General features: G+C 38.5%; 1 protein-coding gene across 2 annotated transcripts in view; it reads left to right on the forward strand.

Moving 5' to 3' along the window:
- The window catches only part of rabgap1l (RAB GTPase activating protein 1-like), a 378884-nt gene that overhangs the window by 67330 nt on the left and 286194 nt on the right, over window positions 1–25360 (forward strand). For both annotated transcript variants that reach the window (XM_015355764.2, XM_006635021.3), the window contains 2 exons: window positions 12229–12331; window positions 20113–20279. In XM_015355764.2, the coding sequence (XP_015211250.2) occupies window positions 12229–12331; window positions 20113–20279 (270 nt within the window). The remainder of the gene's footprint in view (window positions 1–12228; window positions 12332–20112; window positions 20280–25360) is intronic.

Genomic DNA, 25360 nt, shown 5'->3' on the forward strand with positions numbered 1-25360 from the left:
GATCAAGGTGAGATATGAGTCACTTAGTCCTGACACTTAGGAATGCAATCCAGATGTCCAACTCGCACTCCCTAGACAGATAGGCGCCAATGGGTGACCATTGATCATGATAGCCAGGCTTAGCTAAGTGCATCCCCCTTTGGGAGCTGTCCTTGGACCTTAAATCACCTTGCATGAATGGTTTCTCTGTGGCTGCACCACAGAGATGAACAGAGAAATGAGGCCTAATTTGGGAAAGCTCAGAAACACTTAATTCTGCATTATTATTAAGCCTCACCGCTACAATTGTTACAGGCCATTCTGAGCACAATGTGTTTTTCAGGTATACATTTGCTTAAAAATAATCTATTTTTTCTTAAAACTAACTTAAATGTAATTAGGAAACAAATTATTTTATTATTTTTATTTTATTATTATTTATTTTGATAATAAAAATATATACACATGCTGTATTGGCTTTAATACCATACAGTATCAAACTGTATTTAAGGGTGAATAAACATCATAAATAAACATGTGTACTAACTGGAGATCAACCCATATTTAGGACATAGCTCCATGCTAAACTAGTGCACCACCTTAAGATCAATTGCAACAAACCTGGCTGCTGAAACTAGTCTGCAGCACTGTGCTAAACATGTTCTCAATTGCAACAAATAGTAAAAAAGTAAATGTGGGACACTGGAATGTTCCCGAATATAGTGATAATAATATTGTCACTAAGTAATGACCTTATGCATCCATCAATTGAAAATTATTGTAATATTTAAATAAATTTGCTTTCCAGTCACTCCACAATTATTCATAATGAAGTTTATTAATACATGTGTTTACTGATAGAAGTATAATTTATGAATAATGAAGTTAATGACTACTTCTATCAGTAGCTGTATTACTGAATGTAGAGCCTTTAGTGCAATGATATGTTAATATGCAATGATAAAGATGCAGCCATTCAAAATGGGTGAGGTATTTCACGGCATACCGCGACACGCCCACCGGGGTATCACGCGGTATCACGTGTGTCACGTGACTAGCTATCCGGCGTCGCCTTGTAAAACCGCCAGGGGGAGCTTAACCTCTCATGTACAGCATTCGAGCCTTTAATTTTGAACTGTGTATTACAGCATGTTAATCATCAGTCATTCAAATGTTGGTATATTTCATGAAAGCAAGATTGCTCAGTTGGACAAAAGTACACAACCTACCTTTATCAGAAATATTTATGCATCAAAGCCTTTACTGAAGATATTACTAATAGTATTAATAATGGATGACTTTGGACAAGCTGTATACTCAAAGTATAATTTCTTTAGCACATTTGTACAAGCACTTGGAATCTGTCCAAGCCATACTTTGTCAGGCATTTTGTTTTACTTCAACGGGGCATAAAAACTTCCTTGCTTTTAACAGGGCATTTCATAATTTCTAGCTACGAGAATGATTTACAATGCGACACCTATCATTCAACTAGAGCTTAAAATATCACAAGGAAAAAATACACCGGTATTCCATTTCTCCCTAAACATTGTAAGCTTCGAAGTCTTTAACTAACGTGATACCGGATACGTCAACAAGCATACTTTTAGAATTTGATTAAAAGGGAATATAATATGGAATCGCGTATCTCAAGAATTTAATAGCGGTATGATTATATCCGTGTACTGCGGCAGAACTGTGTAGGGCTGTTTCGCCTACCTGATCATGCGAGCTGTCTTGTAGCCTACTGGTCTAGGTGCGTGACTACCAACTGGCAGGTTGTGTGTTCAAATCCAGCTGGTGCTGGACTTTTCATTTTTATTTATTTATTTTTTAATCGCGTAACATAAACATATTACCGTATGCAAACTGTACTGTATACAGTATGTATATGTATGTTTAATGTCTTAACTGTGCCCGTTTAATTGAATTAAAAAAAAATATTTAACACGAACATTAAGCTGTTTACATCTTCCGCCTGAGAACAGTCACCCGTTGCTACCCAATGCAGAATGGTGATTGGCTGACACTATCTGACACCCCTCTGATTGGGGAAAAAAGACGTGCTGGTGTGCTATACCAGGAAGAGGATTTCTTTCTATTCAAAACGTGTCTTTTAAAAGTTTAAGAAGTAAAAACCTTACAGCGTACACAGATTTCTAAACTGATCAGGATCGTTATCTTTGTCTTATGGATAATAATGTTCACCGCTCTGTCCAGCAAATTAATAATAAACTTTATTTTATATAGCGTTTTAAACGAATAAGTAATTAGATTGCTCATAAACCTAATCACTTGCTTTTTCTTTTTATTTAGGCTCAGATTTCAACTATAGATCGTATTATTAATAACCATAATAACAACCAACCAACAAAAACAACCATATAAACATAATGGTGGTGCTGGACCTTCCAGTTTTATTTATTTATTTTTTAATCGCGTAACATAAACATATTACCGTATGCAAACTGTACTGTATACAATATGTATATGTATATTTAATGTCTTAACTGTGCCCGTTTAAGTATTGAAAATTCATATCTAATTTTACCACTGAAGGGAAATCTTAACATAAACATACAGTATATGGCTGGTCTCGGTACTTTAAAGAAAAAAATACACACCAGTATTCCATTTCTCCCTAAACATTGTAAGCTTCGAATGAAACCACTAAATAAAGACAAAAATATAGAAATCTTAAGATTTGTTTTATTTAATGTTGGTAGCAGGATGAACTGTCAGAGTGTATATTTTGTCGCAAAGTTGCTACAAGATGTTAACAGTGAAAAAGGTATTTAGAAATGAGTTATTTCAAGATGAAAAAGAAAACATACACGAAACATGGTTTCATTACGACCAGAATCGGTCTTGAGATATTTTTAACTTGATTTACAGTATTTGAGAGGTATGTCTTAACACCGATACTACAGTGCTTAAGTACTGCTCACGTATATGTTTCTAGGTTTATATTATGCATTTCATACAGTCAAATTACTTTTGAGCAACTAATAAGAAGCGCGAAACGGTATGCGTTTTAGTTTCGTTTTGTGCTGGGACCCGTGGATTGATTAGAGATATCAAGTACATACAAGTCATTTTTTAAATGTTGTAGTTCGTCTTGAAAAAATGTTACGAGTACATCATCTATCAACAATTACACAGGTTCTGTTTCCATATTGCGGATTTTGGTTAGGTACAGTATTATCAAATCCAGTGGCGCTGTGTGTTACTTTACTGAGTCCCATGTCACATGGTCTGTGATTGAAACCTGTAAAACCGGTTTAATTCGTCACAGCCAGCACTCTTCAGGTGTGAGGGTCTTCTGCTCAGAATGAAACGCTAAAATGTTTGTGTATATTCTAATGGTAGTGGGGGCAGGGTGTGTGGGAACAGGTTTGTTCTTCACACCTGAAACATTTTCTCTGAAAGGATTTTCTTCGCAGTTAACCAATCTTGTTACAGCATGTTACAGTTTACTATTATTAACCATATTAATTTTAAGTGCTTAATGTATGCAAACCTGTGAACTAGAAAGATAACTAAGATTTTAATACTAATTAAATGACCGCGGGCACTTCCCACCCCCTCTACATTCTCAGAGTAGAACAGACTAACCTTCTAATGAAAGACGGTCCATCCCCCACGGACAGGAAAAGTGCCCACAGGCACTTAAACTTAATATGGTCAGTAACGGTAAACAGTAACATGGTAAGAAGGAGCACGTACAAACGTTTTCGAAATAACCACATGTAAGACTCTGATCCTAAAAATGTTTAGGGAGAAAGTGGAATACTGGTGTGTATTTTTTCTTTAAACTACCAATACCAGCCATATACAGTCTGTAACGTAGGGATTTCTATATGTCTTTATTTAGTGTTTACACTAAATAAAAACAAAGGCTAAACTTTTAGCTTCAGTAACGTGTACATATCTCCCCTTTTTATAAAACGACTTGGTTGAAAACTGTTCCAGAGCCACTGTTGTTTCATCAATGAAAAGTACATCATGAAATGCCTCTCCCTGTTCAACCCACTGGAAAAAAGAAAAGGAGCATAAAGCTTCTGATGGTCATAAACGATATTCATTTAGGAGCAGCATCAGAGGTATGTTTTTAACTGCACTGCATTGGAGAGAATACCATAGTGTGTTTTTTTTTTTTTACTCCCTGGCGGAAACTGGCTTCCAGAAGAATCAGTATGGCTCAGAGATTAAATAAAACTTCACAGACATTAACGAAGAGCATAACGCGTGTACTGTATACACTGCAAGTACAACCCAACTCTCTGCAGGAGTGCTGGCTGTGACGAATTGAACCGGTTTCACGGGTATTTTCAAAGAAGGAGGCGAGATTTCCAGCGAAAGACACCCCCCCCCCCCCTCAAAAACCCAGTAAATACAGTACTTACTAGTTAAAGGCTAGGCTCCCGACTACGGCGAAAGGAACCCTTCTTTCATTAGAAGACAATGAACATATTTTAGCCCTGAATGAATTAATAGCAAACATGGTTTACATAAAAGACATTTTTCCAAGAAAGTTTAGCCTTTGTCACTAATGAAACCACTAAATAAAGACATAAATAGAAAAATCTTAAGATTTTTAAAATACATGACTTTGCTAAAATGTATTTGAAAATAAAAACAATTACAACCGCCAGGGGAGAGAGAGAACAGGGGAGGGATGTTGGTTTTGCATAAGGGGCGGGGCTATGGAAAGTAGGTATGTTTGGGAATGTGTAGTTACATGTTCTGGCTGTTTGTGAATTATCGTTGTTGAGTATGGAGTGTTGAGGTATTGATTTTGTGTAATGCTTTATGTTGAAAATTCAGGTGGATTTTGTTTATGATAAACAGGATAAACTGGGATGGGAGGAAGGTTTGGTTTTGCATAAGGGGCGGGATTATGATAATTGGAGGACTTTGCGAGTGTTAAATGGTTTGATTATTTGATTTTGTATTGTGGTTGTTATCTATGTTTTTGGTTGGTATTATGTTTATATGGTTGTTTTTGTTGGTTGGTTGTTATTATGGTTATTAATAATACGATCTATAGTTGAAATCTGAGCCTAAATAAAAAGAAAAAGCAAGTGATTAGGTTTATGAGCAATCTAATTACTTATTCGTTTAAAAAGCTATATAAAATAAAGTTTATTATTAATTTGCTGGACAGAGCGGTGAACATTATTATGCATAAGACAAAGATAACGATCCTGATCAGTTTAGAAATCTGTGTACGCTGTAAGGTTTTTACTTCTTAAACTTTTAAAATACACGTTTTGAATAGAAAGAAATCCTCTTCCTGGTATAGCAAACCAGCACGTCTTTTTTCTCCAATCAGAGGGGTGTCAGATGGTGTCAGCCAATCACCATTCTGAAGCCCAACCATAATCTCTGGTATGGGGAGACCCCAGAATTCTGTCCCATAGTTTAGACAGATGATAGATACTTTTATTGATCCCGTGAGGGAAATAAAGTAAATAATTTTCATTTTAGGAAATTATTAAACGCTTGGTTAAAGCAAAGGAGATTGTCTGTTATAGTGGACATAAAAACAAGAGTTCGCTGGCATTACATCCTAGAAGACACAGACCGGCGCCAGACCGGGAAAATGCCTGATGAACTAGGGATTGGACAGTTTCCAAGTGCTTGTACAATCGATGGAAATGTTCAAATAAATGTGCAAAAGAAATAAACAAAATAATCATTTATTTCTTTATCATATTGGCTAGCTAATGTCCTCTCTTTGCTAGTTAGTGGTTGTGTTTCTGTGTTGGGTAGCAACGGGTGACTGTTCTCAGGCGGAAGATGTAAACAGCTTAATTTTCGTGTTAAATAATTTTTTTAAATTAAAATTCATTCTATACAGCAATCGCATATTTGGGTACCGTTTCATAAAACTTTCATGCTTAAAATGTTTAGGGAGAAATGGAAGACTGGTGTGTATTTTTTCTTTAAACTATCAAGACCAGACATACACAGTACAGTTTATGTACATACAGTAATGTTTATGTTCCTAAATTAATATTGTTTATGACCTTCAGATGCGTTATGCTCCTCTTCTTTTTATGCTCAGCTACTAAAATTTCCCTTTAGTGGTAAAATTCCATATAAATATTCAAAACTAAGCGGATTAAAATGTGCACAGTAAAGACATTAAATTATTAAATCTTTTCACTACCAACCAATGTACCACGAGTGCCCCTGTCGGTCATTTTGGCCAGCCAATCACTTACCGCGGTGCCCTCCGGTGCCCTGCGGTGGCTTGTGGGTAGGTTACTGTACCGCGGGTTTTTACCGCGCATTTTGAATGGATGCATCTGTATGTGTTTTAGAGACTTTGAAATTATTATTTATTAGAAGTGCTCCATTGGAAAACTGTTTTTGGAACTTGTAATTGTCAGGTTTACTAACTCATTCATGTTTTTAATATCATATTTTAGTAATATAATTTAATATTTAACATGTTTTGAAATATAAAAATAATAAAAATGTCAATATAATGTACATATTATTTACTATTTTATTTTTAGAGAAGGTGTCTTTGTTAGAAATAAAACTGAGGAACTTAGGAATCAAACACAGGACCTTCTGGGTGATAGGTGTGCACTTTACCACTTTACCAAAGGATCACTTGGTAAAGAAATTGATGCAGATGTGTACTAAGAAAGTGGAAAACGGTACTGCTATCAGCTACATAAATACAGTGCCTTGCGAAAGTATTCGGCCCCCTTGAACTTTTCAACCTTTTGCCACATTTCAGGCTTCAAACATAAAGATATAAATTTTTTATTTTATGTGAAGAATCACCAACAAGTGGGACACAATTGTGAAGTGGAACGAAATCTATTGGATTTTTGAAACTTTTTTAACTAATAAAAAAATGAAAAGTGGGGCGTGCAAAATTATTCGGCCCCTTTACTTTCAGTGCAGCAAACTCACTCCAGAAGTTCAGCGAGGATCTCTGAATGATCCAATGTTGTCCTAAATGACTGATGGTGATAAATAGAATCCACCTGTGTGTAATCAAGTCTCTGTATAAATGCACCTGCTCCGTGATAGTCTCAAGGTTCTGTTGAAAGCGCAGAGAGCATCATGAAGACCAAGGAACACACCAGGCAGGTCCGTAATACTGTTGTGGAGAAGTTTAAAGCCGGATTTGGATACAAAAAGATTTCCCAAGCTTCAAACATCCCAAGGAGCACTGTGCAAGCGATCATCTTGAAATGGAAGGAGTATCAGACCACTGCAAATCTACCAAGACCTGGCCGTCCCTCTAAACTTTCAGCTCAGACAAGGAGAAGACTGATCAGAGATGCAGCCAAGAGGCCCATGATCACTCTGGATGAACTGCAGAGAACTACAGCTGAGGTGGGAGAGTCTGTCCATAGGACAACAATCAGTCTTACACTGCACAAATCTGGCCTTTATGGAAGAGTGGCAAGAAGAAAGCCATTTCTCAAAGATATCCATTAAAAGTCTCGTCTAAAGTTTGCCACAAGCCACTTGGGAGACACCCCAAACATGTGGAAGAAGGTGCTCTGGTCAGATGAAACCAAAATCGAACTTTTTGGCCACAATGCAAAACGATATGTTTGGCGTAAAAGCAACACAGCTCATCACCCTCAACACACCATCCCCACTGTCAAACATGGTGGTGGCAGCATCATGGTTTGGGCCTGCTTTTCTTCAGCAGGGACAGGGAAGATGGTTAAAATTGAGGGGAAGATGGATGCAGCCAAATACAGGACCATTCTGGATGAAAACCTGTTGGAGTCTGCAAAAGACCTGAAACTGGGACGGAGATTTATCTTCCAACAAGACAATGATCCCAAACATACAGCAAAATCTACAAAGGAATGGTTCACAAATAAACGTATCCAGGTGTTTGAATGGCCAAGTCAAAGTCCAGACCTGAATCCAATCGAGAATCTGTGGAAAGAGCTGAAAACTGCTGTTCACAAACGCTCTCCATCCAACCTCACTGAGCTCGAGCTGTTTTGCAAGGAAGAATGGGCAAGAATTTCAGTCTCTTGATGTGCAAAACTGATAGAGACATACCCCAAGCGACTTGCAGCTGTAATCGCAGCAAAAGGTGGCTCTACAAAGTATTAACGCAAGGGGGCCGAATAATTTTGCACGCCCCACTTTTCATTTTTTTATTAGTTAAAAAAGTTTCAAAAATCCAATAGATTTCGTTTCACTTCACAATTGTGTCCCACTTGTTGGTGATTCTTCACATAAAATAAAAAAATGATATCTTTATGTTTGAAGCCTGAAATGTGGCAAAAGGTTGAAAAGTTCAAGGGGGCCGAATACTTTCGCAAGGCACTGTATATTGTAGCATGGTGGGTTTGGCGAGGATGAAAGACAGGAATTCAGCTCTTTTATTTAAACATGTCTAACAGCATAGCAGCTGCAAAAAAGAAAAACCAAAGAAAACAGGGTACAAAACACTAGGGTCATTTGGGGCACAGGTACATGGGTATAGGTTGGTAGATATGTACAGGTATAAAAGGGGATGCAAAACCAGGGAAACTATTTATATAAACCTGAGTAATCATACGATGGTCTACACCCATTCCACAATTGGTCAACGGCACAGGCCATGGGCTCCCCTAGTCCCCGCCCTGGCCACTACTACTCACATCATGCCCTTCTCCGCACACTCTAGCCAGGCGCTCTTCAACTGGAATCGCAGACAAGGGCACCATAATATTATATTTAGATCCATAAATGTTTAACAATGTTTATGAACTATTTTTATTTTCAGCTATCAAAATTTCTTCAGTTACTGTACATGATTCCATATTTATTTTCCCTATAAAGTGGAATTTGAAAAGTACTACAGCTTTTTTTGACAACAATGACAGCAAGTATTCATAGAAAATGTTAGAACATTATAGATTTTCATGATGTATATAAACTTAAAATAGTCAGAACGAGCATGTCAAAACTTTTCCAAAATAACCACAGTAAGTGACCGAGTCAAAGACTTCTCATTAATGTGTTGACTGAGTAAAACGTAAAAAAAATATGATGTTTCAAACTTGAAGCGCAAGGGGTTCCCTTCAATTCAACACACTAATCAGACCTGTACTATGCATACAGTGCCTTGCGAAAGTATTCGGCCCCCTTGAACTTTTCAACCTTTTGCCACATTTCAGGCTTCAAACATAAAGATATAAATTTTTTATTTTATGTGAAGAATCACCAACAAGTGGGACACAATTGTGAAGTGGAACGAAATCTATTGGATTTTTGAAACTTTTTTAACTAATAAAAAAATGAAAAGTGGGGCGTGCAAAATTATTCGGCCCCCTTGCGTTAATACTTTGTAGAGCCACCTTTTGCTGCGATTACAGCTGCAAGTCGCTTGGGGTATGTCTCTATCAGTTTTGCACATTTGCACACGAGAGACTGAAATCCTGCCCATTCTTCCTTGCAAAACAGCTCGAGCTCAGTGAGGTTGGATGGAGAGCGTTTGTGAACAGCAGTTTTCAGCTCTTTCCACAGATTCTCGATTGGATTCAGGTCTGGACTTTGACTTGGCCATTCAAACACCTGGATACGTTTATTTGTGAACCATTCCTTTGTAGATTTTGCTGTATGTTTGGGATCATTGTCTTGTTGGAAGATGAATCTCCGTCCCAGTTTCAGGTCTTTTGCAGACTCCAACAGGTTTTCATCCAGAATGGTCCTGTATTTGGCTGCATCCATCTTCCCCTCAATTTTAACCATCTTCCCTGTCCCTGCTGAAGAAAAGCAGGCCCAAACCATGATGCTGCCACCACCATGTTTGACAGTGGGGATGGTGTGTTGAGGGTGATGAGCTGTGTTGCTTTTACGCCAAACATATCGTTTTGCATTGTGGCCAAAAAGTTCGATTTTGGTTTCATCTGACCAGAGCACCTTCTTCCACATGTTTGGGGTGTCTCCCAGGTGGCTTGTGGCAAACTTTAGACGAGACTTTTTATGGATATCTTTGAGAAATGGCTTTCTTCTTGCCACTCTTCCATAAAGGCCAGATTTGTGCAGTGTAAGACTGATTGTTGTCCTATGGACAGACTCTCCCACCTCAGCTGTAGTTCTCTGCAGTTCATCCAGAGTGATCATGGGCCTCTTGGCTGCATCTCTGATCAGTCTTCTCCTTGTCTGAGCTGAAAGTTTAGAGGGACGGCCAGGTCTTGGTAGATTTGCAGTGGTCTGATACTCCTTCCATTTCAAGATGATCGCTTGCACAGTGCTCCTTGGGATGTTTGAAGCTTGGGAAATCTTTTTGTATCCAAATCCGGCTTTAAACTTCTCCACAACAGTATTACGGACCTGCCTGGTGTGTTCCTTGGTCTTCATGATGCTCTCTGCGCTTTCAACAGAACCTTGAGACTATCACAGAGCAGGTGCATTTATACAGAGACTTGATTACACACAGGTGGATTCTATTTATCACCATCAGTCATTTAGGACAACATTGGATCATTCAGAGATCCTCGCTGAACTTCTGGAGTGAGTTTGCTGCACTGAAAGTAAAGGGGCCGAATAATTTTGCACGCCCCACTTTTCATTTTTTTATTAGTTAAAAAAGTTTCAAAAATCCAATAGATTTTGTTCCACTTCACAATTGTGTCCCACTTGTTGGTGATTCTTCACATAAAATAAAAAATTTATATCTTTATGTTTGAAGCCTGAAATGTGGCAAAAGGTTGAAAAGTTCAAGGGGGCCGAATACTTTCGCAAGGCACTGTATTTTAGAAGATAATTCAAGATTAGTAAGGGTACACCCTTTCCAGGTAGAGATTGCCATTGTGACTGTGGGGGGCTAGGGTGCATAGGGTTTTAATAAGGATGTGGAGTGTTAACATTAAATGTGATATAGTACTCTCTAGCTCTTTCATTGACTTCATGATACATTATTTTCTACTTAGTCTACTTAGAAAAAGCTGCCATTTCAAGTTAATTTCTTGTTGACAGTAGTTGAAAACAATGATGAAAGACTGACAGCGAATCTGATTTTAGTTCATAAAATAAATGAGGGTTCTGCAAGAGTAAAAGCTAGAACACAGTGGTGTCCCTCATAGCAGGATTGGAAAGCTCAGATCTGCTCCATTGGGAACCTGTTTTAGAACTGAATGAAATATTCCTTATCTTGTCCATTACCCAATTAAGTCTCTATGGCAGTAACACTACAAAATTCCTGAAAAACAATTCAAGTCTCTCGTGCAGTTATAAAACAAGCTTGACGCATGGTGTTGTGTTCTGTTTCTTTTTAAACAGTAAAAGGTCTCAAGAATAAAGTACATGTTTAAACTATAAATAATTTCCTTTATTCTTACTCAGTGTGAGGGGCAGTAAATACTATTCCAGCAGTATATTGTTGGAATGGGGAGCTGCGTCAGTTTGTGTTTTCTGCAAAGATACAGGTAGAGGTTAATTCCACTAGGAAAAAAAGAAGAAGCTCAACATTTGTCACAACTGAAGAAGACTGTAGAGCTGAAATTTGTTTCTCTTTTCTGTTTCTCAACATGAAAAAAACAATTGAACTGGGGCAATAGAAGAATGCATCTTCAACTATTAGGCGGAACATATATTTTCTCATCCAATATCTTAGTTGTCTTCCAGTTATCTTCATGAACGATAAATAATCTCATTTTTTGTCAATAAGAGGCAATACAGGTTTTGCTAAGTGACAGACCCCACCTTTAAACAAGGTGGCTACAGGGATCTGTGCTAAAAAAAAACTGACCCCCATGTGAAAATGTGGAATTAACCACCACCAAAACTCTAATTCATCATAACCCTGCAAATAGTCTGTTTGCAACTAATAGGGCAGGTTGTCTATTAAACCGCTCCATTGGTAAAAAAAACAAACTGCCACAGATATTTTAAAGAGATGTGTCTCTTTACCTTATGTAGTTATCAGTGAAGCACATGTTTTCTTGTTTGTTTCTGTTTTCTTGCTTTGATGAACAGAATTCCAACCTGACACAGTAGGCATGGATGTTGCAATCAATGCACAGCCCAGTGTCCAGCTGTGATTGTACACTTGTACAGTAACTGCATACAAAGCCAGCAGCAAGCTGATCTGCATTGACTTCTCAGTGTTGTACCCAGTGCAGCCTATCTGATCTGTTGCTATATAAAAGCTAGTATTTATGAAATAATCAGAGCAGTGGATATTGCCACCCGACCTGCACCGCGTGCTGATTCAAAAAATACAAAAATACCTTTGTCTTTTTGTTATTTCTTAATATGCAGGAATCTATGGGAAAGAGTGCTGATGGGAAGGGATATGTAATTACTGGAACCTGGAGCCCCAATATTCCTGCCTTTCAAGTGCTAAATGAGGAGACCCCAAAAGGTAAATTGTTGTTTTGATCTGTTTTAACTAAAGAATGCATTCTGTTATCTTTCCCAGAAAGCCGGGGATGCTACTATTTCAGTAGTTTGTTGGCACATCTCTAAATGATTGCTTTTTAATTTTGAAAAGTACAGATCCAGCCATTTAAAGTGCGAGGGATGCTGCGGTAAATCACAAGGCACGTACAGATGCAGCTATTCAAAACAGGGTATGCTATGGTACAACGCGGTGGGCGTGTCGCATCAAAATGCGGTATGACACGGTATAATGCATCATTTGGCGTTGTACCGGAAATTACCGTATGCAAATTTGATTATGTTAATAGTATCCAGGATCAACTTGTAAAACCGCCAGGAGGAGCTAATAAAGCTTAACCTCTCATGTACAGCATTTGAGATTTTAGATTTAAACTGTGTTTTACAGCATGTTAATCATCATTCATTAAAAAGTTGGTATATTTTATGAAACCAAGATCATTTGGGCAAAAGTACACAACCTACCTTTATCATAAATATTTTAATTATGCAGAAATATTTTATACATCAAAGCCTTTACCGAAGATATAAATAATAGTATTAATAATGAATGACCTTGGACAAACTGTAAACTCAAAGTATTACATTGGTCCACATTCTTTGTAACTCTCATTTTAAACAAAAAGACTATTTTTTCATTGACAAAAAGTAACACCACAGCATTTTGTTGATCTAACTAACAAAGACAGGTCATCAACTAGCCAATATGATAAAGGAATAAATGACTTTTTTAATTTTTTAGCACATTTATTTGAACATTTCCATTGGTTGTACAAGCACTGAAAAACTGTTCAATCCCTAGTTCGTCAGGCATTTTCTTTTACTATAACAGACATAAAAACTCCCTTGCTTTTAACAGAGCGTTTTTTATCATTTCTAAGAATGAAAATGATTTATACCATGCGACACTTATCATTCAACGAGAGCTCAAAATATCACAAGGATCCTCAAGAGCGCAACAAAGACAGCAGAAAAGATATGTGTATCAGATACATTAGAATCCAAGCTTTTTTATCTACAGTTTCTTATCTACGCTAAGGAGTAGTCTTTAAAATTTCTTTATCACACAGTAAAAAGTCAAAATTCTGAGTTGTATATATACGAGAGAATATGGCACGGCTTCAGAAGGGTGTCAGCCAATCAGATTTCAGGACCGGAATGATCTGTTTTATAATCAGGAATATAATATGGAATCACGTATCTAAAGAAAGTAATAATGATATTAATTTAAGAATCTAAATATCTAAATCTATGTATCTATATAGTTGGTAGTATTACTGTATTCCACTTTCTTTGTAAACACGTTTTGTTAACCCCTGAATCACAGGGGGATTCTGTTTTTTGTTATGGTCTGTAGCTCAAATCCTGCTTAACTAAAAATTAGACACAAGAAGAGTATTATTGGACAATGTTGTGAGGCTCTGGTGGAATTTCTTTGTAAACTGAAGAGTTATAGAGGAGACATGTTGTGTATCGCCTCTTTTTACACTTGTAAAAAAAACATTCCAATATTAATGCTACACGGAAGATATTATTAATAATGTTGCGCTTTCGGGCTTCTGGTCTATTGGTCGTTAGTGAAAAGATTTAATAATTTTATCTCTTTACTGTGCACATTTTAATCCCCTCAGTATTGAATATTTATATGGCATTTTACCACTAAAGGGAAATTAGTAGCTGAGCATGAAAAGCAGAGGAGCATAACACATCTGAAGGTCATATACTATATTAATTTAGGAACATAAACATATTATGTAAACTGTATGTTGCTGGTATTGGTATTTTAAAGAAAAAATACAAACAAATATTCCATTTCTCCCTAAACATTTTAAGCATCAAAGTCTTACATGTGGTTATTTAGAAATGTTTTTTACGTGCTCCTTCTGACCATATTACTGTATGTGTGTTGCTGTTTCAGTGCATGTTACATGACTTGCCTTGGTGGTGTGACGGCTTAAGTGACTGATTTACAGTATAGGCGTGAGGTCGGGTGTATAAATCCAGCAATCGCTATGAATTTTCTTTTAACAAATAAACATTTATTTGAAAAACTAAAATAGCAAATATTATGGACACTACAGTATATTGACATTTTTTATATTTCAAAATATCACAACATGTTCGTACTGCAAGTACACAGCAGTACCACAGGTTATACTCTAGGGCGCAAATCCATGCGAGCCCGAAAGCCCTACATTAATGTGCATTCGCCTGTCGCTGTGCGGTTTTCATCACTCTCTGCGGGAGTGCTGGCTGTGCCGAATTAAACCGGCTTCACAGGTATTTTCAAAGTAGAAGGGGGCGAGTCATCCAACGAAAGACACCTCCTCCCAAGGACACATGTTTTCTTAGAAAAACAGATTCACAGCGCGAAGCAGTCTTCTGTGTAAACAAAATCAGTTTGAACACCACTGGTGCTGTTTTTAATAAGCTGCTGAGTAAAAGCATAGGAATCTTGCTGTCAGCAGTATTGTGTATATAAAATTAAAAAAAAACTTGCAGCTTACTCAAAGATTCTAAAATGATCACGAGGAAGTGTATTGCATGTCTAATGGTCTAACAAAAACTACAGTATGCTTAAGAGTTGTTAAACCAGTTTTTATTTTTAAGCACAGACAACTTTGCCTGCTAGAGTGCCACAAATCACACTCAACCACATCACAGATCACAGATCAGTCCCAGTGTATGAGATATTGCTGTTTGATCTTTGATCTGAGCTTTAATAGAGAGCTTATCTCTATTAATATAACTATCGAGTGGTATTTAATGCAGCTTTTTAGTATACATGACACTTTTCTAAAATGTATTTAAAAAATAAAAACAACTACAATCTAATCTTTCCATGTTTGATCCCAAGATCCCAAGAAAAATAAATCTAAACGGGGAGAAAGCTATGCTGAAAGTTTATTAAGATACTCAGAAGACAAAGATAACGATTTATGTTGCATTTAATTTAACACTTGTTTGCAATTTAAATAAAAATGGGGGTAAAGGGGACTCTCTCTCTCTTATTATCAACACTTGTTCAATTGTGGTTCTTTTGGTTTCACGGAGGGCTTCCTAGATACTGTAGTTGGGCATTCAAGTAGATTGCCAGACAAAATAAAAACAAGTTTCGATAGTTAATAACCACTTTTTATGCGTGAAACACGGTGATTTTTCTTCCTTCTGATCAGTTTAGAAATCTGTGTACTCTGGAAGGTTTTTACTTCTTAATTAAACGTTTAAAATACACGTTTCGAATAGAAAAAATCATATTCTGTCGTCTTCCTGGTATGTAGAACAGATCAGCAGGTCTTTTTTCCCCATATAAAGGGGTGTCAGCCAATCATCATTCTGAAGCCGCGCCATAATCTCTGGTCCAGAATTTTGACTTTTTACTGTGTGATAAAGAAATTTTAAAGACTACTTCTTAGCGTAGATAAGAAAGTGTAGGTATAAAGCTTGGATTCTCATGTATCTGATACAAGTATCTTTTTATGCAGTCTTTGTTGCGCTTTTGAGGATCCTTGTGATATTTTGAGATCTCGTTGAATGATAACTGTCGTGGTTAAAAGCAAGGGAGATTAAGTCTGAGTTTTCTACGGCGTTATTGGAAACCCAATTTTAACAACAAATCGCCGGTGTTATATCCTAGAAGACACAGACCAGCATGCCCGGAGCGTAAAAGAAAATGCCTGACGAACTAGGGATTGGATAGTTTCCAAGTGCTTGTACAAATGATGGAAATGTTCAAATGAACGTGCTAAAGAAATAAACAAAAAAAGTCAGTTATTCCTTTATCATATTGGCTAGCTAATGTCCTCTCTTTGCTAGTTACTTGTGGCTGTGTTTCTGCGTTGCGTAGCAACGAGGGACTATATTCTCAGGTGGAGGAACGTAAACAGCATTCTATACAGCAATCGCATATTTGGGGACTGTTTCATAAAACTTTGATGCTTAAAATGTTTAGGGAGAAATGGAAAACTGGTGTGTATTTTTTCTTTAAACTACCAAGACCAGCCACATACAGTACAGTTTACATACAGTTAATATGTTTATGTTCATAAATTAATGTAGTTTATGACCTTCAGATGCCTTCTTTTTATGCTCAGCTACTAACATTTCCCTTTAGTTGTAAAATTCCATATAAATATGCAATATTAAGTGGATTAAAATGTGCACAGTAAAGACATGAAATTATTAAATTTTCCCATGACCGACCAATGCACCACGAGTGCCCCTGTCGGTCATTTTGGCCAGCCAATCACGTACTGCGGTATGATGCGTTATGACGCGCTATGACGTAGGGAAATGCCCACGGTATGGGTTTGTACCGCGCACTTTGAATGGCTGCATCTGTAGCGTGCTTTGCACATTTTGAATGGCTGGATCTGTACTGTATATATTACGTGTTAGACCATACGGCTTTAAAGCCACTGCAGTACAGTATGTGTAAAACATTTTTCATAAGCTAAATGTAAACTTAAGTTGTTTCCTGGTTACTTGTTGCTGAAATTTGCATTAAGATAAAATATACATTTCCTACACTAAGATAATATTGAAAATATTGCATGGCACTGTTACAGACCTGTACGATTAAAAATGTACCTTGCGATTCTTAGAAGCACACTAGCAAATAAGGCCAGCCGTTAAATATCTAGCACTGACTGGTATTTTGATCGAATTTAACTTTACATTTTGGTTATGTAAAATATGTTTCAGAACTGCAGATGTAGTCTAAGTGTAAAGGATAAAATGCATGCACCCACTAGAAACACCAGCATTAATTCATACATTAGAAATTCAAGAGATGTTTATCTCAGAACTGGCCAGAAAAATCTAGACTACAATCACACTTGTAAATAAAAATATCTGGCACTGACTGGTATTTTGATTTGTGTGGTAGATCAAAGGTCAGATATCCGAATGACAAGCATAAAGGTCTTTTTTTAAATACTCTCTGAGAGCGAAGAAGAAGAAAGAAAAATGTGTTTGAATAGCGCTTGCATGTGAGGAGAGCAAAGAGAAAATTTTTAAAAAATGTGCTGTGCTGTGCAAGCAAGGAAGAATAAGGTTCTCTGAGGAGTGGAGAAGGTCTCCTTGGCTGTAAAACTCTTGGTGAGGTTATTACTGAGCACCGTGAGCTGTGTGAGGAATTCTTATAGCTGAGCTCAAATCGGTCTCAGCTGCAGCCGCTAATGTAGGAAGCACATTTTCATGGGGCTGTGGAAGGGTAGAAAAGAGCGGAGCTTTTGAGAAAACAATTATGCTCCACTGTGCCACACCATTACCACGCAGCATATGCATGCTGATGCAGCTGCCTACTCAAATTTCTTATATATGCTGTGTCATATAAATGACATAAATGAGTCCTGAGGGAGAGGAGTCAGTCTGTCTGAACGGTTGTAAAGTCAGTCCTTTTATACAGTGTAACAAACAAAGTTTGGTATAGACAACACGTAACGCAGTATCCTTAACAAATGTTAACACACAATGTTCTTGAGCTGGGTTAAGGTACAAACCATTCTATATATGGTAAGTTTTAGAGCACAGCTTCAGAAAAGAGGATATGTGGCCAACGTTTTATAAGGCATTGTGCTTATGTTATTCTTAGTCATGCTGAAACAGCACATATCCTTGTGATGCTTGCAGGGGCCTTAAGGTGAAAAGTTTAATTTGTTGCCGAAAAGCAAGAAAGATTAAAGAAGAGTAGTTTAACATTTCTTAATTCCTCATATATATCTTTCTCACATTAAAGACCTACCTTGCTGTCCATTGTAAATCGAGATGGCCTCTTGGATCATAAATCTGGCGAGCGAGCACCAGCAGAACATGTCTGTTGAAACACACCACTGACTAATCGGGATACAGTGTTATGCGCCTATAACTGGGGTCTTCCATTAGGAAGGGACTCTAGAAAGCTTCATCATCTTGTGAATATTTGGGCTCAAATTGATCATTGAGATATTTTTCCGATTAAGTATAATATTTCTGTTGGATTAAAAGAGACATTTTCACAAGCCTGCTTGTTTACAGTGTGCTAGAGCTGCAACAAGTCACTGGGTGTTTTGTTGTTTCGATGTTGATTGTTTTTAACCCCAAAATAAAAAAATAGATAAGATATCACTTTATTAGCCATATACAATTTCTTGCATTAGGAATTCGTCTTTTTGCATACCCGATCTTGCTCTCCATGAGACACAAAGACACACAGACAGGGAGAGAGCCTGGGGTCAGAGCACAGGGTCTGCCATTGTACGGCGCCCCTGGAGCAGCTGGGGTTAGGGCCTTGCTCAGGGGCCCAGCAAAGTAGGATTCCTCTACCAGCTGCGGGATTTGAACTGGGAACCTTCCAGCCACAGGCACAGATCCTTAGGTACAGAGCCACTGCACCTCACCGCACCACCCCAAAATAGCATTGCAGTTCCCCTTTAACATCTGAAGAATGGCTCCTCTTACAAGACTATTACGAGTTTCCCTGGTCACCATTCTTATGCTTTAGGTTGGAAATTGTGGTCCAAAGGAAAGAGTGTCTACAAGAACCACTTACAGCAGTAACATGGTTTTCTTAGTGTCTCCCATCCTACTACTTAAAAGCCAGCCTGGCTTAACTTGAGAGATCTGAGGTAGTCAGGTTTGAAGGTGGTAGAGCTGTAACTTCTGCATCTTTTCCCCACTTTCTCTCTATCAAACAAACAAAATGTGCCAAATGACCACCTTTCATTTGCTGCCTTTCTTCTGTTCTAACATTCTTTAATGTGTAACAGTCAATCATAAAAGTATATTTTAAACATCTAAAAGGACTGGGGTGAGGGTTGTTCTTCTCAGTTTTGCACCATTTGGCCATAACAAGGTTAAAGCCTGAATGCTAGAAAATGTTGGAAAATCGTTCTGTTAATGTACAGATCTGCAGATTCTGGCAGTGGGTGTGTCACTCATGGTTTGGTGCTTCAGTCCAAATGCTACCTACTGCTCTACTAATTGCTGTGACAGAAGGCAATTATCATCATGCTGTGAAGAGATTTTTGAAATTTAAGAAATTGAAAGCATCACTGGATAGTGGTTTCAAGGAGTCTGACGGAACTACAGATAGATCTAACACTTAGCCACAGATAATCAAAAAAGTCATAAGAAACGTAGCATATAAAAGTTACATGGCTTTAAAGAAAGAGGAATTTTAATCAATCAATTTCAACTGTAGTGGTGTGTTTGTAATCTCCCGACAGAATGACGGCCTACATATTAATTTAAATTAATATTCGATGAACAATACTTGGATCACTGATAGCTCAATTAGACTGAAGCTGTTGTAGGGTTTTATTCTTGATATGCTGTTTCACATGACACAATTTCTTTAATCTAGCATTCAATATAGAGTCAATGAAAAACATGCTTATAGTTTATTCCTTAATATCAGGATTACCATAAAAGTCCAGTGTTCACATCCACCCCAAGCTCACCTGAAATATGCAATATCTTAGCATGTGTTTTGTCAATTAATTTGGACACCTGGTACAGGTGGTTACTAGCGTTTCATTTTGTGAGTTTTGGATTGCAAATTATTTCTAGGTCACAAATTACTGCAAATCAAAACAAGACAGTGGTGTCGGGAAGGTGTGGATAATACCAAGTACTATTGTACTCACAGTGGCGTATGCTGATCTGAGTCAGGTTCCTGCATGTTTAAATAGTTTGTTGCTTGGTGTTTTGCAGTGGTGCAATTGTGATGTAAGTGTCTCTCTCTGTGCTGTTTCTGTGCTGCAGACAAACAGGTATACATGACAGTTGCAGTGGACCTGGTAGTCACAGAAGTTGTGGAGCCAGTCCGTTTCCTCCTGGAGACCTTGGTGCGTGTCTACCCAGCTAATGAAAGGTTCTGGTACTTCAGCAGGAAAACATTCACTGAGACCTTCTGCCTTAAACTCAAACAGGTAAAAACTAAACTTCAGGCAAAAAACTTAATGCAGGCAAATTGAAACATTTTTTAACCCACATGATCACAAGGTGACCAAGACGCATTCCACAGTTAAATGTAAGTCCTTCATCCTTTTAGAGTTGTTGAATCATAGACTCAATTCAGGTTTCATCAGAGAAAAAGAATCTATATGTATCCTGTATGCATACAGGAGCACCACCAGCAGAACTGCACAGTGAAGCTCAAAGTAACAAAGGCAGTTTTCCAGGTTATATACAGTGCAGTAAGCAAGATAGGAAACCATTAACATCAGTGTTGCCAAACGAACAAACCTACTAAGCGGCAGTTCAAAAGACAGGAAAGTAGTAATAAAGGGGGTGGTGTCACATACCAAGGAGCCTGGGTGTATGTCCAGAACACAGAGCGTGCTTGGTAGTTAATATGTTACTTTTATAATCTCCTATGATTCTTGACTGAAAAATTAATCCCTGATTCCTCAGTATTCTTGACCGAAAACTAACACTTTGGACTAAAAATTAACCCTCTGATATATTTGTCCACTTGGAATGGTATCCTAACTTCTAAATTTTAAAACACTAACAAAATAATATTTTTTGCTGTACAGTAAACTATATAAATAAACTATATAAATAGGTTATATATATTCATAATTAATACATAGTAATTCCATATTAATACATCACTGTAGCCTCTGTACTGTATATCACTCTGTATATCAATTTCTATAACCATATCACTCTGCAACTAACAACTGGCAACCCACTGAAGCTAAGCAGATGTGAGCCTGGTCAGTACCTGGATGAGAGACCTCCTGGGAAAAAATAAGGTTGCTGCTAGAAGAGGTTTTAGTGGGACCAGCACCAACACCTAATGCCCCAGTACGGGGACACTGTCCTGTAAACAGGTTCCGTCCTTCGGATGAGACGTAAAACGAAGGTCCTGACTCTCTGTGGTCATTGAAAATCACAGGGCATTTCTTGAAAAGAGTAGGGGTGTAACCCCGGCGTCCTGGCCAAATTTCCCATTGGCCCTTACCAATCATGGCCTCCTAATAATCCCCATCTATGAATTGGGCTTCATTACTCTGCTCAACTTCCCACTGATAGCTGATGTGTGGTGAGAGTTCTGGTGGATGGATGCTACACATTGAGTGGAGTGTCCAGACAAGTGCTACATAAGTGTAAGCAATAATTATTACAATTATAATATTCTGGGTGCAGTGTTAGTTGGTATTGCTCTGGTTTTGCTGGCTTCACAGGTCAGCTCCAGCTCCAGCCTGGCTCCAGGTTACCCTGCTTCAGGATCCAACTATAATTTGAGCTGCATTACAAAACCATTGAAAAATAATCAACTATTTGACTTTTTGATTTTGAATAAACTGGAAAAAGTCCACAATGTGAACTGGACTTAAAGTGTGTAGTAAATGTTTTGTAAACAGAGTCTCTGAGAATTGCTTTTTGAATTAAAATAAGTAGAATGTATGTACACTCATACCCGGTTTCCAAACCTAATTCTTTCCTGAAAAATCTGTTCAGAACGCAGGAGATCATAAATTAAAATAAAAAATTCCATTATTTCTTATGGGAAAAATATCCCCCAATATCAAGCTTAGTGAACAATGCAATTCTACTCAAATAAGCCAACTATAGCTGTGATATTTGGCCAGTTAAGAGGCCCTGGCCAAATGGTCAGTTTAAGATTATGCCCCCAGGGGGTTCCTTGCTCGCATCTGGAATCCTTATCAGTTAACCCCCTTTCCTGCCATAAACCCCTGTTGCTTAGAAGTCTAATTTTCAGGCAGAACTGGCTTATTAAGTTATTAACCCTTTTTACATCTTGTCTCTTACTTCATTCCCCCTTTTATTATAAAATATGGCATACGTCAGGACTGCCTATTTTTACACATACAATGTCAGGGCAGATCTTTCCTTTTTAGATGTACAGACATGCATTACCATGACATTGTGCGTTCCACGGTTACAACAAGATGTTATTGATGTTTTTGTACAAGGGATAGTTACATTTATACACATAAAACAATCCTAATCCTACAAATACATAAAGTCCTACCCCAGGACCCAAACGCAGACCTCAGCCATGTGGAGATCTATTGTCAGGATCTTGGAATAGCAATATATTGCAATATAGCAATATAGCAATATTGACCCAACTCCGATTATAATTTTTTGGCTGATAGATGTGCCAACACCCGGAATGTATTGATACCATATCCCCAGTAATGCTCCTCAGGCCTAACAAGCACACTGTTGGTCTTAGGAAGCATCAGACACAGAAACGGAAACAACATCCTTCTTTATGTTCAGTCAGTCTCTGGTGCCGTGGGTCGGTGAAAGTGCGATGTGCGGATCCAGCGATCTCATCCTGTCACTCAGATGGCACAATCAGTAGTTGGTGGCACTTGATATGGTCCCTCCCAGCAGGATTGCAACGTCTGGCAGGGTATCTCTTCTTCACCTACACCCACTCGCCAGGTATCCGGTCGTGTCTCCCCTCTACTGGAGGTCCCCAAGCGTCCGGCACCTGTTCACGAGCCCTGTGCACTGCTTCAGTTAACAAACCTACAATACTTTAATAGAGAGTTACTAAATTCATCAGTGTGTTAGCCAAACTTGGCTTCCAGGGAGTTTCTTTGGCTGCCCGTGATGATCTCAAATGGGCTCAGTTTCACAGTTCCGTTTGCTCCAGCCCCCAAACTGCACAGGACTGCAGGTAGAGCATCTACCCACGGTGTTCCTTCAGTTGATATTTCCTTAGTTGGTCTTTCAGACTGTGGGTGATGGGGTCAATGTGACTTCCAACTTACCCCTAGTGAGGCGATTACAGCCTGGAACACCTTCCCAGTTTTACAATCTTCCATCAGTGCTCTTAACTGGCTTGCTGCGCTGAGGCAGTGGAGGGGCATTTTTCCGATTGTTAGCACCTTGAATTCTGTTGTAACAGCTCAGCCTGTTCTCTGTTCTCCCTCATGCATCAGAGAGGACCCATCAGTAAACAGTATTACATTTTCTTAAATTTTCATGGTCCCCCACCTTTTGGCTACAGCATCTAATGATATAATAGTGCCTACCTCCATGCTCCTGCGTCAGCACAGCTGCCCAGAACCCTTTGTCCACACTTACATACAAAGGAATGGTTGATCCATCTGAGGAAACCCCAGCCTCAGCACCCGTAAGAGAGCTTGTCAAATTATTACAGGCGGCTTTTGCTGCTGGAACCAAGGCAATCTTGTCCTTGTACTGCACTCCCCCCTTAAGCAGATCTGTTAAAAGTTGTGCTCACCCTGTAAAAACATTGCACCCAGGCCCTGTTAAAATTACACAATGCTAGACACAAAAGCGCCTTATTATAACTGCTTAGTATTAGAAACTCTAAACCTGAAGCAACTCAGACTTGTGGGTTTCCTCGTCTGGGGAAGCACTCAGTATACCATCAACATACTGAGTGATCACAGTCAGTTAAAGCCACGTGATACCCTGTTCTGGATAGTCATTCTTTGTAATGCATAATATTCCAACCCAATAGAACTGGGATAAAACCACCCATTAAAATCTGGTACTCGGCAAGTAAAACTTGCTGCCCCAATACTCCTGTGGCTTCCTGCCGTCTCCCCATATAATTTACTCTATAGCACACTGTTGAACAGAGGAGTGAAACAAGCATGACAGTAGTGCTCCAGTATCCCCTAACAGAGAAACCAACACTCCATTAACAGTACATTTTTATCCACTGGACTGGGACAGACTTAGGGAGGCTACAAGAGATTTACAGGATCTAATCGTTTGGTAAACAGATCTTCTCACAAGACTATTTATTCTCCCCAGTCTCGATTCTAAACCTACAGCATTTCAGCATGTCTGTTTTCGAGATATTCGAATAAATCCAAATTGTTTCCACTATTACAACTAATTGTATATACATACAAAAACTGTTTATCTAACTCCTTTTACGTCCACCTGTACTGTACTTATACGTTTCAGATGCTCTTATATTTTCCAATCTCCTTAAGTTGATTTTCATCGTCTCTTTAGTTACGTCTCTAGCCAGTCCCGCTGGCTAAACACACTCACACCATCATTTAGTATACCAAAACTCACAGTTACACACATACATGGCGGCACACAAATTCATAAAACACACATACACATCGAGAATATATTTTTCTCTTCGTACTACAATGTGCTGTATTTTTGTTTTACTTCTACATGAATCCTTTTAGTTCCTGAAGCGCACTCCAGGTTTGCTGCGTTCCTAATTTCGGGTGCGGTACTTTAGCCCACCGGTCAATATCTTCCGATTTTGGATTTGATCGTATGGGGGAATCAGGGAAGGTAGGTGCGAGTGCAGACCCCCTCGACGGGGTGCGAGACAGTTAGAGTGACACTGTCATCAACAGCGCCAGCCCCTGCTACATCAGGCCCTCTCCCACTTAGGGTGAGAGTACAGGTCTGTGGGCGCCCTCTGTTTAAGAAGGGAGTTCCTGTTCCGTCTCTATCACACTCGTACCGGGTGTCATCCCACTCAGACCCCCCGTCTCCATATGGTCACTGTGGGAATTGATCCCATTTATTTTCATTTCCTGCCTGTCTGTTCCCCTTTGGGAGAGCAGGATATAACACATTAACTAGTGCAGTGCGACCAGGAACTAATTCTTCTTTTAGTTTCTGATTCTCCTGCACTGCCTCTTTTCGCTTTTGTTTATACTCTTTCGTAGTGAGTAAAGTATATTTTCTTCCGGGTTTTTGTGTTCCCCGTAAACACACTTTTAAGAAGTCACATCTCAATTTCTTTTTTTTTTCTCTCATGTATCTGCCACCACTGGTGCCGGCCGTGCACCAGGGTGGGAGCTACATGCTTGTGCTTTTGCCAATCAATACGCATATGCTTTCTTTACAGGTGTCTTCGCCCCAAACTCCCTCTGACAAACTCAGCTTTTCCCATATTTTTCTCCTTCTTTTCCCTCAACTTACACTTTTCCGATATATAAATGGACCCTTCCACCACTTTCTCAAACATCAGTTAGTACACATGTTCGGTCTCTTTTACTTTTGTCGTGTG

This window comes from Lepisosteus oculatus, chromosome 9, assembly GCF_040954835.1.
Source record: "Lepisosteus oculatus isolate fLepOcu1 chromosome 9, fLepOcu1.hap2, whole genome shotgun sequence".
In the NCBI taxonomy this organism is placed as follows: Eukaryota; Metazoa; Chordata; class Actinopteri; order Semionotiformes; family Lepisosteidae; genus Lepisosteus; species Lepisosteus oculatus.